This window comes from Megalops cyprinoides, chromosome 10 (genome assembly GCF_013368585.1).
Source record: "Megalops cyprinoides isolate fMegCyp1 chromosome 10, fMegCyp1.pri, whole genome shotgun sequence".
Classification (NCBI taxonomy): Eukaryota; Metazoa; Chordata; class Actinopteri; order Elopiformes; family Megalopidae; genus Megalops; species Megalops cyprinoides.
Genome location: NC_050592.1, coordinates 7,406,789 through 7,423,717, shown reverse-complemented (window position 1 = coordinate 7,423,717; position 16,929 = coordinate 7,406,789). Strand labels below are relative to the sequence as shown.

The following is a 16,929-nucleotide window of genomic DNA, read 5'->3' as shown; positions in this document are numbered from 1 at the left end:
GAAAAACAATGGGGAGACACACAGTGAGTACTGGGTACTGGGGACGCAAGCACAGGCCCTGGTCAACACAGCCGTAGAGGAAATGCCCTGTGGCTGACAGCCTTATGATAAAAAGCAATGCTAAGTTGCCCAATGGGCTTAATGCTGGCAGCCAGCAGTTGAACCCCCCCTTCACCCCCCCCCACCCCCCCCCCCCCCCTCCTCAGCCAGTCAGGGGTTACCACGGTTCACGGCCTCTGACTTCACTTCCTCCCAGACGTCTGGCCACGTCCACACACAGCAACCAGAGTGCACTGCCATCAGAAACGTGGGACAAAAATATATCCCCAGATGAACACGAGTCAGATGTGCAAATGATGCATGCTCTGGGAAACGATTCAAAGTTTGGCACACCCTTTCGAAATGCAGAGGGTTACCTCCACAAAGAGGAATGGCTATGCGTAGAATTGGAGCAGTCCTACATCCTTGCAGCTGGGATCATTTTGACACAGAAAATCAGTACGTGTGGCCCAGTTCAGTTCAGTGGATTGATAGGTGGGGTCACTGACCTCTCCAGCAGTGCAAAATTGCAGAGTTCAGATGCGTGGCAAACATGGACTTCTTATGTAACTATAAACATAATTTCATGCTGTATCAGTTCACATTACAACATTGATAAGGGAGCCCAATATTTCAATAACAGATAAGCAAAATAAAAGTCTGAGGTGCCAGTGTGAATGTAGAATATTTTGGATAAAATGCGGGTGAAAAGCAAGCTGATGTGTATGAATGTAGACAATATAGGTGAATATGGGTGAATGCAAGCAAGTTGAGATAATGTGGGTAAATTTATATCACTATTAGTGAATGTAGACCAGCATGGGTACATGTAGGACTAGTGTGGGTGAATGCAGATCACTCTGGCTCAATTTACAACAATATCGGTTAAAGACCACCTGCATGGGTCAATGTGGAGTTGTGGTTCGGACTGGTTTGGCATAGGGACCATTGCTAGGTTGATTCCTTTTTTCTGGAGACACAAACAGAGCACTTGATTAAGCTGCCCTTCGACATAAAACAAGTTATTCATGAAAAAGAAGGGGCATTATTAATGTTTTTTTTTTTCTCTTGGGTTAGTTGACATTTCTCCTTATTAAAAATAATTTCAAAATCATTTGCAAGTTCTTCAATTACATTTAAAAAAGTCAAAAAAGTCTGCCAGAAGAACCAGGAAGATAAAAGCTGAGACGGCAGTGGAAATAAGCAGCAACCACCGCTGCTGGGCAGCTACTTGTACAGACAAGCCATGAATACATGGCAAACAAGAGAGCTGCACCAAACGGTGTAAAACACATTCGTGAAAAAATCCCTATACATGACAAGTTCTGTTGTTCATTTGCATACTTATTATGTGTAATCATGCATTCAAGTGTCATAAGCTGTTGGCAGGGATGGCGTAAGTCAGGTTTTCTGAAGTCAATGAATAGTCAGATAGAATTGAGAAAACATTTTGGCGAAAAATAATTCTTTCCTGAACATATTTAATTGTGACATGTGTAAAAAGATGCACTGAACACGCAATACACAGAAAACCTGACGTAAAGGTCAAAGAACACAAAAACTCATGAAAAGAAATATTCCTTCTCATGGGGAATGAGGATTGGCCGGAGGACACCGCATTGGTCCTGCTGTCAATGTTCCAGATGTTTACCTTACCTACAACTGCTGCCAGTGTCTGGAGACCGATACTGGGTCAGACAGCTTTACAGATGCACGATCCATATGCTGACCTCTGAGACAACAGAACATAATATATCTTTATAAAAGTCTATTGATAAAAGTCTACCTGATAAAAACTGCACTTTAGTCTGTTAATTTCACCACTGCCTCTGTGACTGGTATAGGGCCATGCCATACGTTTATCTGTCAGCACAATATTTCATCACCTCAGGTTACACCATTTCCCTGACCTACATACATATTGATTGATGGAATTTTATTTTAAAAATGCCAAGACACTTTTGCACTTTTGTACGTCGCCTTGGATAAAAGTGTCTGCTAAATAAATAAATGTAAATGTAAATGTAAGACAACTGAGAACGTTGTATTTAATCATTCATTTACATCTGTTTACAAGAGCTATCCCAATGAGTTTAATACTTCTTCAATGTGATTGTTGCTACAGTAAAAAAAAAAAAAAAAAACAGACACATTTGAGGCTTCCTCAGACTGTGGGGTTTGTAACATAACATTGAAGAATGCTTCAGCAGGACCTTGGAAGGAGGGGTTCGACGTCCTCACAGGGGTAAGAAATCAGGAGGTCACTATAGGTCAGAGGCGGTAATTAACGGTTACGTCAGCATTTTGGAGAGGGTTTATAAAGAGGGAAGTCGTAGCGTTCCGTTACACAGAGACAGAGAAACACTTTTTACCTCTGAAAGACAGGAAGACAGGTACGTTTATCATTGGTGCTTTTATTATTATTATTATTATTATTATTATTATTGTGGTCGCTTTTATTATGGTTTGCATTATTCAAAGTTATTTTAAAAGCGGAAAATCGGAAGTTAATTCACTCCTACCTTTCAAACGTAAACTAACGGTACATGCAGACACAGTTTAATAGCCTCGGGTGGTATTTGGGCGACATCTAGACGTCGCATGTCTTGTAGTGCAGCTCAGTGGCATATTTTTACTCTAGAACTTAAATAAGAATGCACTAACATCAGCCTACAGAATCGATGCGCGCCTACTCATTTCCAGGAGTCAGTGCACGTTAAGCTAATGAAATCAGGCACGACAAAGGCGCCGAGAAACCTGGAGCTAGTGAAAAACAGAACGACACAGCACCATTATATTCCAGTAGTAATTATGTCTCCGAACTCGAAATATCAAACTTCTTGCAAAGTTAGTGTTGTGGCAGCGTGTGCAGTTACGCTGTGATAAAGAACATGTGTGATCGACACATTAACGGTGGTTTTCAAAAACCATGTTAGGTGAGACATTTCTGACGAATCATTGTAACAAATTTCTTTATGGTCACAGCGTCTGTTATCACATGTGACCTCCGTTTCAGTGACTGGTGCTTCATTAAAAGCTAACTTAACGGTGTGTAGTTGAACACTGGTTTTTAGCCGTCACCCAGAGGGGAGCTGTCCAAGCCTTTGGGTGCTGACGCTAGAAGCGTACTTGTCTAAAGTTAGATAGTGAGGAAGCAGACAGATATTGAGAAATAAAACAAATAAAGAAGAAGGTCGTACATGATGTCACGGGTTTGCACTGTCTCCTGTCGGTTCAAAGATTAAAAGGGGAAAACATGAATCGAAGGTAGTCACAACATGATGAATTATCACTTTTGAAATGCTTCTAGCTCATCGTATCAGCACAGTAACAGTGTGATCGTAGTTTTCTTTTTCTGTGAAGTGTATGAAGAGTATAAGCGGTGTTGTTATGTTTGTAGGACGATCAAAATATTTCATTGACATTAATGATTATTCGTTAATAATTAATTTCATTTAACGTCAATACCACTATTTACTTTGCACTGTGTAACTTTGTAGATCACGCAGTGAAGATGAAGCTGCCCATTGCCATTGCAGTGCTGTTTTTGGTGCTGGCCGCACACACAGGTTGGAATTTCTCTCTCTTTCCTTCCCTGGAGGGGACTGTCCACATGCATGCCTTCTGTCTAGCTGGCTGGGTTTCAGTATTCCTAAACAATGAACAATATCCCTGTTTATTCTTTTCTGTTTTGGTTGGCGCTGTGGTTTTAGCAGGGAAGAGCCACACAACATGAACCGTTCTGATCTGTTTTCTATTGGCTCACAGATGCCCAGGAGGCGGAGCCAACTCTGGAAGAGCGCTTTGCAACCTTCCAGACTCAGGTGAAAGAATTTGCTGACGACCTCACAGAGAAGACCAAGGCCACCTTCGAGCAGATCCACCAGAGCGATTTTGCCGTCAAGACCAGGTGACACAGGGGCACTCCATCACAATGCATTAAACATGTACAAAACCCATTGGTGCCATGATGCCGAGACGGCCAGCCCAATAACCTTCCAGAATCAGTGAAATCCCTCCCCAATAGTATTAACATCCTGGTTCAGGATAACACATGCCCCCAAGGGTTTTAAGAATGGCTACCAGGCAACTAGCTGACATAAGTATGAATGTACTTGAATGAACCCAACAGAAAAGTACTAATTTCTCATGGACCACATGGAATACTTGATGTCAGTGAAAAGGAGTATATGCTACAGGAGTCAAATGTCAGATTGAGACACTTTTCAGATTTTTTGTGCGTGTGGTGACAAGTGCGGGTGCCCTGTACTGTTAATAGTGACACTGGGGTACTTTACCGCTCCACGGAATACAACAATGCAAGTCCACCAGAGCCAGTTTAATGTTGTCACTTGATTGGAGCACTGCCACAACTCTGACAATGGACTGAGACTAGCTGCTCATTACATTACATCACATCACATTACCCAGAACGACTTACATAGGTTACAGTTCTTTACAACGCTATCCATTTATACAGCTGGATATTTACTGAGGCGATTATGGGTTAAGTATTTTACCCAAGGGTACAGCAGCAATGCCCCAGTGGTTACCTTTCGGGTACAAGTCCTGCTCCTTAACCACTATACTACGCTTCCACTCCTAAGCGATACGCCGCTGCCTCATTAGCAATAAGACTACAACGAACACATGGATAATGCGAAGATGTGCACAGATCCCAGACAACAGCCAATCTTAACATACATCAGCCTAATCATTACTCCAGGACGGTTGTAGCTGATGATGGTCCAGTACGCTCAGAATATCATGAAAGGACAAACTGCTTAGACCGGCTGTTTCTGACATTCTCTCTCTCTCCCTCTCCCTCTCCCTCTCCCCCACCTCTCTGCCTGTCCACGTGTTCCTGCAGGAGCTGGTTCGCTGAGCAGTTTGAGAAGATGAAGCAGAAAGTGGATGAGACCTTCCAGAAGCAGTAGGCTGCAGTCCTGATGCCTTCTGCTGGCCCTCTTTCTGGCCTTACTCTCTCTGTTACACTCTACCTTAATCCCATTACTGAAAGTCCCAGATAAAAATGCTGTGCTAAAATGCTGACACATTCTAAAACAATAAAAATGAAAACTGTGATAAGGATGATTGTTTTTTGGTGATTTTATTTTCACTGATGCACATTATTCAAATGAGTAAAAAAGGTGCAGACTGTAATAGGAGCAATATCGGGTCTTATCTGGGGAAGAGTTCCATGAGAAAACGTCATTACCAAAAGACGATAAAGAAGTCTTTATCTTATATATATTATCTTATAATGATAAAGACAAAGCATTCACTACGTTAGTGATATGTGGTCAAGTACATACGCCCCTCTCCATAGACTTGAATGAAAAACATAAAAAAAACATATTCTGAAAATCTCAGTGAGGGCCCACATTGTCTGCAGCCTGGCCCTCAGAATTCACTTACATCATCATCAGGGGACAGTGAACTTTGATCAGTGGAATTGTCTGACACTACAACGTAATACCCAGACACAGACATATTCATAGCCACATTCACAGACATATCTAAAGGTTGCTGATTTGATAGCTGGCCACTGCTGTTGGACCCAGGTTTAGGTACTTTCACTGAAATGCCATAGTAAATAACTAGCTGCATAAATGGATAAAATGTAAAGCAAAAAAAATCTGTATGTGCGCTGAGCAACTGTGATGTAACGTACCTGACCATGTACTCTCATTCAGTGAAAGAAATGTGTGGTAACAGTGCCCCCTATTGGGGGGATGGAGATAAAATGGAGGGAGGCTGGTGAAACAAAGATGGTTTACCTCTGACAAGCTTAGAGAACAGGTACATATTGGCAGACACACCTGTCAGTTCTGTGTGATAGTAGAAACACAAACCCAATTCACTTAACAGAATTTATCAATCTTAAATGCCTTAAAGTACATTGTATAACTTGTCTTTCACTCTATCTGCCCAGTGCCAGAAGCAGATGGGCTCCCCCTCTGAGCCGGGTTCTGCTCAAGGTTTCTTCCTGATAGGGAGTTTTTCCTTGCCACTGTTGCCTTAGGCTTGCTCTCTGGGGGTCTCAGGCCTGGGAACAATGTAAAGCTGCTTTGTGACAACTTGTGTTGTAAAAAGCGCTATACAAATAAAAATGAATTGAACTGAATTGAACTTATGGAGAGATGTTGCAGTATTAGTCAAATTTTACCAAAGGGATACCACATAAATGGAAAGCTACAACACAGCCTGACATGGCACGGAGCAATGTCAAACAGAGGGCAAATTGAAAAATAAAAAAGGGCAGGCATCACTGTGCAATCATTTCTGTATGTTGAAGCATGTTACAAAGCATCATGCCAAACATTGCTGGGACTTAACAGTTTTGAGTAGCAATGCTTTCGATTGTTGACTCACTGAGCTATGCTGTATGCAAATGCTGAGCTCAATATCTGTGTTTTGTATTTCTGTGGAGCACGAGTAGATGCATTTGCCAATTGTAACATTTATGAGAAAAGAAACTGATGATCATTTATACAAACATATAAGCAGCAGATTGTAAGACAGCACAGTCATATTATCGGCCTTAGAGTTTTGAAAACAATAGTGGGTTTTCCTGCACTGGCATCCTAATACATAAGAACTTTCGCATTAAGTTAACAAATGTCACAGGAATAACCTGTGATGTTGAGGTGAAATCTCAGATCCACCCACTGGCCCAGCATACAGCTCCCTACACAATCGTATTGCATGAAATGTAATATTGTGGGGTTGCCATAATTAAACCCCTTCTAACTTCACTGGAACAGCAGTGTGGTGTAGTGGTAAAGAGCAGGGCTCATAACCAAAAGGTTGCTGGTTTGATTCCCTGCTAGGGTGCTGTTGTACCCTTAGGCAAAATACATAACCCAGAATTGCCTCAGTAAATATCCAGCTGTCTAAATGGATGAAATTGTAACCTTCTACATGTTAAGTTGTTGTGGATAAGAGCATCTGCTAAATAACAATAGCGTAATTTATTATTTCGTTTATTTTCACAACAATACTATAGCAAAATGGCAACTGCTTGCCAGCAAGACTTCCTCAGTCTCACAAGCGTCCCCTGGTTAAAGTCACTGTTTATCTTCTGTTAATGAACAGCCGGTTGTCCCAATTTAACTGGGGCCTCTGATCCATTTCAGGAATCATCTGCAGCTGTCTATGGAGAGGGTGAATGCTCAAACACTGCCTTTTCATAGAATTTCCCTCAGCTATTGAATTTCTCTAATCTGAAATCACAAACTGTAAAAAGCTGTCTTTTTTTTCCCCATAGTACAGTTTAAACTGGCACCTCACCAAATTTTATATCAGAACAGAGATGGGACTGAGAACTGTCCAGAAGGCAATAACTGCTCAAAATTCACCAAAATGCCACAAATATCTCAGATCCCTCCCTAGCCATTATATTCTGCCTAAACAACACAATGAAATCACATGAATCAGTTAGGCTTGTGTACTGTTTTTAGTTAGGTAAAAACCATGCTGACGGTGAACTGAACATTGCTATTTCAGTGACTTTATACAAGGAAAGTGAGGGCCATATGAAAGATGCATCCTACATTTGCATTTAAATTTATTCATTTAGAGGACTTACAAGTGAGGCAGAGTATAACACAAGCAAAAGCCGTATATGGAGTCACAATAGTAGAAGTGCTGCATGTCCAAGTTTCAATAGTTGGCCAGACAAGGTACAAGCTAGCTGGTAGAAGCACAAGTGCATTAAACCATGAATTTTTTTAAAAGGAAAAAAAGGGAGTTTTCAAAACAGAAAACAGAACAGAACTCCTAGTTAAAACTTCTGCTGCAAAAGGAAAAAAGAGTCTTTGCCTGGCTCAAGAACACAAACTATGCTCAAACACATACCAGATTAACACTACACGGCAAAAAAGTGTGACCTAACAACCATAATGACAAACATTTGTAAATGATTGAAAGTGACAGTAAAAACTCAAGCTTCATGGAAGATCTATTGATTGCTGGGTTGAAATATTTAAAGTATCAAAAAACAAGATTCAAAAGCAAAGGATTTAGAGTGAAAGAAAGAATACAGAGAGGGGGAAAAGACATTGCAGTGTTTGGCTGCTCTGTTATGCAGAATGAGAATTCCAGTAAATGTCCTCCCAATCGGACTGAACCAAAATCCACCCACCCTACCAAATATCCAGCTTTTCCAAAACAACCACGCGTGAGGTTAGAGGTTGAGAAATCCAGTCCAAATTAAATTACAGCCAGTCAAACCCTCCAGACAGGACTGATTTTGTTGCTTCTGCCACTAAAGAGACAGGTAAAATGCTTTCTCAGCCCTGAGAAGGATGCTCATATGTATCCATTTATGAGTTTTTTTTCTGCAGGCAATTATCACTGGACATATATTTGAAAGAGTGTCTTTGATTTATCATCTATCTCTCAGACATGGTGGGGAAGCTGATGATATTGGTGCTGGTTTTGGTGCTACAAGGTAAGGCAATAACCGAGAGAAAATAACTTGCCGAATCAACTTTTCACTTAGTCATATTCACTTAATGTTGTTGTAGGCTGAACTGACAGAACTGTATCTGAAAACCCTCACTGAGTTGGCACAGTGACATGAACTGTGTGTATATTCCTTGTCCTTCATGAAGGTTTAACTCTTTTCTAGTACGGTTCAGGTTAATTTGCTAATCCTCTTCAGGTACATTTTTTAAATAAAGATAACACTCCTAAAAGTGTAGTTCTAAAGCATATTATTTAAGATAAGTATAGAATGTAGAAGAAATGTTAATGCATAAATATTGAAAACAGTCAGGTTCTCTGATTAATTTTTTGTCTTCTCTCCTCTCTCTGTCTGTTTTTTTCAGTTTAATTCAGCTTGCTTTATTGACGTGACAAACATACATTCACGTAGCCAAGACATGAACGTAACAAATAGAGCAATAATTATATAATACCTCAAGAACACAATTTTACAGTGATATGGTAACTGGAGGATAAATAAAATACAACAGAATAAAAAATGGAATTAAAATAGACTGAAATGCAAAATGTTTGTAAAGTTTGACTGGGGTGCTTTTAGATCGATCACTGAAGGGAGTTTCATACAGTACCAAGCTGATAGAAACTCATGCCTCTGCTCCTCATAGCTAATCCATCAGTGTCCTGCACCAGGGGGAGTGCACAGAAAGATTTGTGAGGGGTGTCTCTGTCTTTCCTGTGGTCCTCACCTTCTGTGATGAAGTGCAGGCCTGTCTCAGCTTCTTGTGGATTTTGATGTGTGTGCAGCTTGCTGGGTTTGCCTTCGTCAGTGAGCAGATTGCTAGTTTGTGGTCAATGAGTCTCAGAATATTTCACAGAATATTGCTTGATATGTTTCTATTTTAGTCAGATAATCTGTATTTTTGGGCCTGGTGGCATTTAAGCTTGGTGTTGTGCTTTTCTGTGTCCTCGTTATGAAGCACAGTACATAAAACTTAGAATACACAAATGTACAAATGAGATAAATCTGGCTTAAAATATAATAATAATAATAATAATAATAATAATAATAATAATAATAATAATAATAATAAATCCCACAATCCAGGAGGCAGCACTCATATACTGACTGCCTCCAAAAAGTGCACACTTCTAAAATATATACACACACACACACACTTCTCACATGGACAGTTACAGAATGATTACAACAAAGTTGTTTCAGAATAGGTTGACTGAAAAAGGCCTGTCATTGAAAAACTGTTAACTGAAAAATATTGATCCTCATAAACTTACATGAACACTCACAACAGAAATGTATGCTTACAAACAGAAACATTTTAAAGACAAAATTTAAACACTTGATGGTGATGGTATTTTTTTCCTCTATATTATTTTATTTTACTTGCCTGTGTTGGACTGGTGCTCTTCAGAGACAGCTGAATTTGAGAGCGGGTCAATGCAGTGAACCTCAAGTTTAGCTGGTTGAGGGGACCCTTTTCTAGGCTCAGTTCTTGACAGGGCCCTCTCTCTCTCTCTATTTCTCTCACTCTCTCCCCCTCTCTCTCTCTCTCTAGAATTTGTGCCAGTGTTGGCTGACCAGGATGACGAAGCTCCCATGGAGTCGAAGGTCTGGTGGGTGGTGGAACGGGCAGGTGAAGCATACCAACATGTCCGGGAAGCATTCGAGGAGGTCATGGACTCCATCAAGACCTCTGACCAGTGGAGGACGGCCAGTGATGCCGTGGGTGCTCTGACTGACACCAGGTCAGGGGTCAATCCATGTACATAGGGCATGAAATATACCTTCTAGAACCAGTATCATGATCCTTGGACAGTATTACCACTCTCCATAAAAACACTCACACTGACCCTGTCACAGAGTAGCAGCCCAAGGTGTTGAAGTCTCACGGCTCGTTTATGGCATAGCAGTGTAGCATAGTGGTAAGGAGCAGGACTCGTAACCAAAAGGTTGCTGGTTTGACTCCCTGCCAGGGCACGTAGCCCAGAATTGTTTCAATAAATACCCAGCTGTATAAATGGGTAACGTTGTAACCTATGTAAGTCACTCCATATAAGATTGTCTGCTAAATGCCAGAATGGTAATGAATATGTGGAGTATTACTGACATTTTATATGCATATATATATATTTTTTTTTTTGCACTAATGATCACACACACCACAGATGTCCACACTTTTTTCCTTTGAGTGAAGCAAACTTTTGTGTGCGTACTGCATACATGAATTACTGCCTGTGTGAGTTAGCTGTAACAAGCCTGGGTGTGTGTGTGTGTGTGTGTGTGTGTGTGTGTGTGTGTGCTTGTGTGTGTGTGTGTGCTAACAGGGAAACGCTGGCTAAAGTCAGGGGACATGTGAAGGGCTACGCTGAGGCGTACTACAGCGATCACATCAAACCCGTCACTGACCCCTATGTCAAGTGGGCCTCTGAGACCACGGCCTCCGTCTGGGACAGCGTCAGCGGTCGCTGGAACCGATTCTGGTCCGTGTAGCGGACCTTCTTGACACAGCAGCGGGTCTGGAAGCACCACCGTAACGCAGAGGAAGAAGCACGCCGGTACCCCCCATGCTCAAAGCGGCCTGTGAGTTTCGAGGGAGGCTTGAGATGGGCGTGGAAAAAACGGTGGAAGTGAAGATGAATTACCACTGAATACAAAGCAGCCATGAAATCACTAACCCTCATGCACTGACTCTAACATGGTATAAAGACACAAAGTTGGGCATGCTTTACCGTGGGCCCACACATGCAGTTGTGTTACCGGACCACCTTAATAAAACCAGTCGCTAAGCCTCACGTCCCTGCACTGTATTTTATTTTAAACCTGCTGATTCGATGCCAGTGTTACAATGACATCAGAGGTGGGGCTGCACCACCTGCAGCATTAGGTCACACATTAAGGAAATTGGAGGCCACATCCAAAACTGTACAACAACCAAAAAAATTACTTCCATAAATCTTCAACAGCTCTACAATTTATATCTTTTCATATGGGCATTTAGCACAGCTGCTGTAACAAGCCATTTCGCTGCACTATGCAAGCATTCAATACTGGAGATCAAAGTGGCAGCTGAGTGGCTCAGCTAACAAGATGAGCTCCTGGAGCACAGGCTGAGCCCTAGGGCTCAAACCAGTCAAGTCATTTACTGACAAAGACTGGGATCTTAACTCAGCCTGGACTGGGACATGTAGGAGCCTTTCGTGGAAGGCCGACCTCAGCTCTTCGTACTTTCCACCAGCTCCTTATCTGGCCCTGGCTACTTGCAGTTGCACAGAGACACCACTACAGATGAATTCACAAAGTGAACATTGGGCTTGTGGTGATAGTCCTTATCATGGGCAGGTTGCTGAGCTCTCTTCACCACAAGAGGATGCCAGACATACCCACTGATACTGATACTGCAAAAACAGTCAAAAGTCTGGACACACTTTTCCTTCTTTATTTTTACTATTTTCCACATTTTAGAATAATAGTAAAGGCATCAAAACTATGAAATAACACCGAAGGAACTATGCAGTGACCAAAAAAGTGTTATAAACAAATCAAAACTATGTATTTTAGATTCTCCAAAACAGCCAAAAAATATTTTCTAAAATTATTTTTTTCAAAATCAAATCTAATCAAATTTCTTTGAATGCATGTTTCCCAGTGGCTAAATCAGGTGTGTCCAAACTTTTGACTCGACTGAGCAGATTAACCCCATTCCTCTGGGATGCTAAGGTTTCCTTGTCTCACTGCTGTCAGACACCTGCATATGGCTTGGAAGACAACAGTGGAGTACCTCCTGTCTATTAATGGGTGTTGGTGCGCTGTGTTACTTGTAGCAAAAAAAAATAGTCTACACGCAAGTGCATTGGTGGATTGTCTTGACTATCACTCCTGCATGGGTGGGGCTGTTGTCATGGTGAGATGAGCCTAATATACACCTGGCAATTCCAAAAGAGGGCTACATGAAGGGGGAAAATACTGGACATCAAATCATTGTAATCATTCAAGTGATTATATAATTAATTATGAATTTTCCAACATTAAGCTTGCAGATTTTTCAATGATTGTAAAACTGTGAAAATAACCTTGAAATTACAGGGGCAGCAGCAACCATAAACCAGTGGAGAAGCATGATGTGATAGGGGATTGCTATATTAGCAGCAATATCTATATCTATATGTGTTTGTATCTATGTCAATGTACAAACAGCCACCCTCAAACAGTTTTCTCTCCTGTTAATTCAAATTACCTGTAAACTAGGTAATATGATACATATATTCATTATATGTGTCCCTTTCATATTATTTTAGTCCACTGAGTATTTTGTGGAATTTCAGCCCCATATATCTCTACCTATCTGGCTCTGCTGTTGTCAGTTATATAGCTTTTTATCGGCATCTTAATTTTTTTTTTTAATCCTTGTGGGCCCATCTAGAGTGTATCTTCATTAAACAGACTGTCATTGGCCATATATTGTTCAATCTATGTATAATCTTTGATGTGCCATTGACCTAAATTTTCTTGTATCATCATCAGCAGCACAGCTGATTAATTTTTCAAAAGATAACAAGCAATTTCCATGCATCACACCTGAGCTTCAACGCATGCTCAGAGGGTCCACCCCTCCACTAACCTTTCATTCTACACAGACAAGGACATTAGTAGGTTCAAAAGCACAGTTCAAGTAAGGTTCAAAGATCACAATCAAAACAATTATCAGCGATAATATGCTGGCATTAGTACTGTCAACCCATTCACAAGAATGACTGAAAAGCTTGCGCAAATCCTCCATCAAGCATATTATCAAACAGATTCTTTTATAGATGGTATGTGGGACAGCCAGTCTTAATTGGGGCAGAGGTGGATGGGGGGGGGGGGGGGGGGGGCGAGGTCAAAAGTCTGCCACTTTGTCCAGATGTCTGAAACGTGGAGGTCTTTAGACAACCTGCCGGCCATGTCTCCGTGCTCCCACTGCGTGGGCCGAGCACATTGATTTTGGCAAATACAGTATTCAGCAAACAAACCCAGAGAAACCCATCCATGGTACAGCTCTGGTGTATCTGAAGCACACTTCTGCACGCAGTTTTCGTGCACAAGCACATAGACAAGAGTTAAAAACAGCCATGTAAGAAGTGCCAAGCCTGTTTGTGTGTTAGCATGTTTGTGCATACATTAACGCATGAATACATGTACATATATGTGTGTGTGTGTGTGTGTGTTTGGGGGTTGTGGAAATGCTTTGATAACAATGCAGATAATGCAGGTGCGTTTGCATTTGCAATAGATCATTATAGTTAAAGACACTGTGTAGAGGTGGGACGCATAGTCTGTGCATATTTGTGCTATGCTAGCATTTCTATCTGCAAAACAGCTTGTCTTTCACAGCACAATTAATTATGAATATTTGACACGCACAGGTCAAAGAGTTTGCCAAGTGTTCCGTGGACTTTGTGCATGTGTGTGTGTAGGTGTTATGGTGCAGAGTGTGTCTGTTTGAGAGACAGGGACAGCGGGTGCTTGTGGGTGTCAGTTCATAAGATGACGTTTGTTTGCCCTCACCCCTATATCACCGGCGGAGTTTAACCAGGCAGCAGTCCTGCAAACTCCCAGACAGAACCTGCTGCCCTGCCTGTCTGTCCTCTCTGTCCACTGCAACTCTCCACTTGGATCAGTACAGCCACAGAAAAACAGGTACCCGGAAACATGCATCCCATTCTGCTGATGCATCACTCCTGTCATGTCCTCTTGCAATCGTGATATGTTTTCTCATTCTCATTTTTGTAAGTCTTTATTTTGTTTTCACACTTTTGACAAAATTAATTTAACTCCTACGGTGATAATAATCTATTCTTTTTTTATTTGGTGTTGCTCAGAGGGGGGACGTTTTGACATGTTTGACGTAGGAGCTAATAATGTCAAGGGATAATAATGTTGAATTTCATAAATGCCTTTACTTTTAAATGTCAGCTGACTCTAACTGCAATTTCTCTCACACTCACTTTCTTGCTTGATTGCTTCTCCTTCAGAAATGTCTTGGAAACTGGTGGTAGTTACCGTCCTTGCACTCCAAGGTAAGAGCTGGAATCTGGGAGTGGATGATGATCTCAGTGCACATTACAGCTCTCCATCTCTGGCCTTTCAAAAGGGTGACAATGCTGGGGAGCAAACAAACAGCCAGTGAACCTCCCTCAAAAGCTTCACCCTGTCTAGGCAGGCAACTTAAGGCAGGCTGCTTCCATCTGTTTTTGCAGCATCGTTGGGTATCTCTGGCATCTCCTCTTGTGGTGAGGAGAGCTCAATAGCCAGCCCATAATTAAGACTATCACCACAAGCTCAATGCCCACGTTGAGAATGAGTCTGTAGAGGGGAGGGAACAACTTAGCAATTAAAATCTCTGACCAGCGTGCCAGAATCTGACTGACTCTCCTCAAGCAAATTAGAGTTAACTCCAGACTTAATATGTTGTTGTCTGTTGAGTTGTACGGATGTGCAGAGCCTCCACATGGGTCATGATTAGAAAGATTTGTGCGAGGCAGGACTGGTCTGAGGAATGTGGCCTTATGCCTGTCTCTGCCTGCAGTGTCCCTATGCCTTTGCGAGGTGCCGGAACCAGAAAAGGAGCTGGTGGAAAAGTACGAAGAGCTGAGGGGGGCCTTCTACAAAAGGCTCCTGAGCATCTATGGCAAGGCCAAGGAGGTGGTGGGCCCCATGGCTGAGGGTCTGCCCCAAACCCAGACCGTTAAGGAATACATAGAGGAGCTGCAGGCCAAACCCGAAGTCCAGAGTGCCGTCAAGATCGTCACGTGAGTTCCCGCTCCGACCCCCCCCCCCCCATTCCCTCCAAGAGAGGAAGCACCTTTGTGTCTATTTCCCTCTTCACCAATGAAGCTCCTGAGTCCAGAAAATCAGTGCTGCAGAGCAGAGCTCTGAGCTGATCCGTGGTAACCAAAGATTACATGAGGGCAAAAATGACTACTCTTCAAATGTTGCTACATATTCTTTGAACACTTCACTCAATGTCTTTTATGTTTTATAACTCAGAATCATGCGATAACTGTTTCCTCAAAAACCAGTCATGGTAGCATCTTAAGGGGTGCTGTGTGCTAAAGAGTAGCAAAAATGCACTAGTTCAGCAACCTTTGCAAAAGAGAGACCATAAAGCGAAAGACCAAACACATTTCAAAAAGGTTGTGAAGTGAAGTTTGGTGTTTTTTTTTGTTACCATTGCTTCAGAAAACATACATTACATCATCTTATCAGTTCAAATAAGCAATGATACGTTCCGAGCTGAAGTACCTCCGCATACCTCATCAGCCGTCAGCAGCCGTTAGTGTGATGCGTGAGGTTCGTGCTGTCCGCGGTGATGATGTCTCACCTCACATTCTGCCACCACAGGGGCGTGGCCCAGGAAGTGACACCGCTGGTGGACAAGGCTCGCACGACAGTGCTCGGCCTCTACGGACATTACGTCAGGCCCTGGGCTGGGTCCTACCTGGACCAGGCCATCTCAACCTTCAGGGCGGCCCTGCACGCCGTGGCGCCACTCGAGTGAGCAACGAGCCCAGGATGGACCCCCACGCTTGGACACCAGTGCACGCTTAACCAGAAGAATGTCTTTCCAATCCCCCGGCAGTGCTGATTATGTAGAGAAACGCCGGTGTTCAGCTGTGGCCACATCTGATCTCACAGAACAATGTATAATGTGCACTCTACTTGCACTGCTCAGACTACGCTACATTAAACTCAGTAATTCATTATCACAATAGCAATAGCATTATGAAAGCATGCAGGGTTATGACTGACCATATCCAATGAAAAAAAGTCAAAGCTATGTGCATGTATATAACAGTGTATTTGATATTCATATGTCATGGAGTAAGACACATCACAGAGGTAATTTGTGTTTATATACGAGTTCAATAAAGTTACCGTACCACACTGCATTGCTAACTGTCTAATTGGATTCTCTGTCTGAGGATGTGTGTGGGCTTGTGGATGTGTGTGTGCATGTGTGTGTTGGGGTGGGGGGGGCAGGGTCATAGCCACTATGTTATTATTAGCACTATGTTATTATTTTAACATAAGCTGCTTTAACCTGATGTTGATAAATGGGTCCAATAAGTCCAACATAAGTGGGGGCACACTTTCAGTATCAAATGGTAAAGTTCACTGTCTGTGAGGGCACAAGTCAGTTAATGTTTAATGCATTGAGCTGGACTATGTAACGCTAGCAGTGATAGGATTATGTTTGCATAACACAACATTTAACACAGTATTGCACAAACAATTCATAAACAATAATTAACATTCTACAGATAGCAACTTGAACAGTGCGTGGTATTAGCTGTAAAAATACTTTACACAGGCAGATGCCATTTAGGGCTTAAAAAGGAATATACAGGTACAGAAGTGAATCAAATATTTCTAAAATACTA

At 42.0% G+C, this 16,929-nt stretch overlaps 3 protein-coding genes across 4 annotated transcripts; all 3 read left to right on the top strand.

Moving 5' to 3' along the window:
- Positions 1-2,337: 2,337 nt before the first annotated feature.
- On the top strand, positions 2,338-5,130 carry apoc1 (apolipoprotein C-I). The gene is made up of 4 exons (XM_036537966.1): positions 2,338-2,432; positions 3,540-3,608; positions 3,808-3,949; positions 4,910-5,130. The coding sequence occupies exons 2-4, from the start codon at positions 3,554-3,556 to the stop codon at positions 4,974-4,976; spliced, it is 264 nt and encodes an 87-aa protein (XP_036393859.1). The 5' UTR covers positions 2,338-2,432; positions 3,540-3,553; the 3' UTR covers positions 4,977-5,130.
- A 2,716-nt stretch (positions 5,131-7,846) lies between these two features.
- apoc4 (apolipoprotein C-IV) lies at positions 7,847-11,298 on the top strand. 2 transcript variants are annotated; one of them, XM_036537963.1, is made up of 4 exons: positions 7,847-8,320; positions 8,447-8,494; positions 10,065-10,254; positions 10,834-11,298. In XM_036537963.1, the coding sequence occupies exons 2-4, from the start codon at positions 8,449-8,451 to the stop codon at positions 10,997-10,999; spliced, it is 402 nt and encodes a 133-aa protein (XP_036393856.1). In that variant the 5' UTR covers positions 7,847-8,320; positions 8,447-8,448; the 3' UTR covers positions 11,000-11,298. The 2 variants fall into 2 exon arrangements, with proteins under 2 accessions (XP_036393856.1, XP_036393858.1); XM_036537965.1 differs by lacking the exon at positions 7,847-8,320 and having other exon boundaries at positions 8,327-8,494.
- A 2,776-nt stretch (positions 11,299-14,074) lies between these two features.
- On the top strand, positions 14,075-16,437 carry apoa2 (apolipoprotein A-II). Its single transcript, XM_036537962.1, has 4 exons — positions 14,075-14,185; positions 14,521-14,565; positions 15,075-15,297; positions 15,890-16,437. The coding sequence occupies exons 2-4, from the start codon at positions 14,523-14,525 to the stop codon at positions 16,044-16,046; spliced, it is 423 nt and encodes a 140-aa protein (XP_036393855.1). The 5' UTR covers positions 14,075-14,185; positions 14,521-14,522; the 3' UTR covers positions 16,047-16,437.
- Positions 16,438-16,929: the final 492 nt, after the last annotated feature.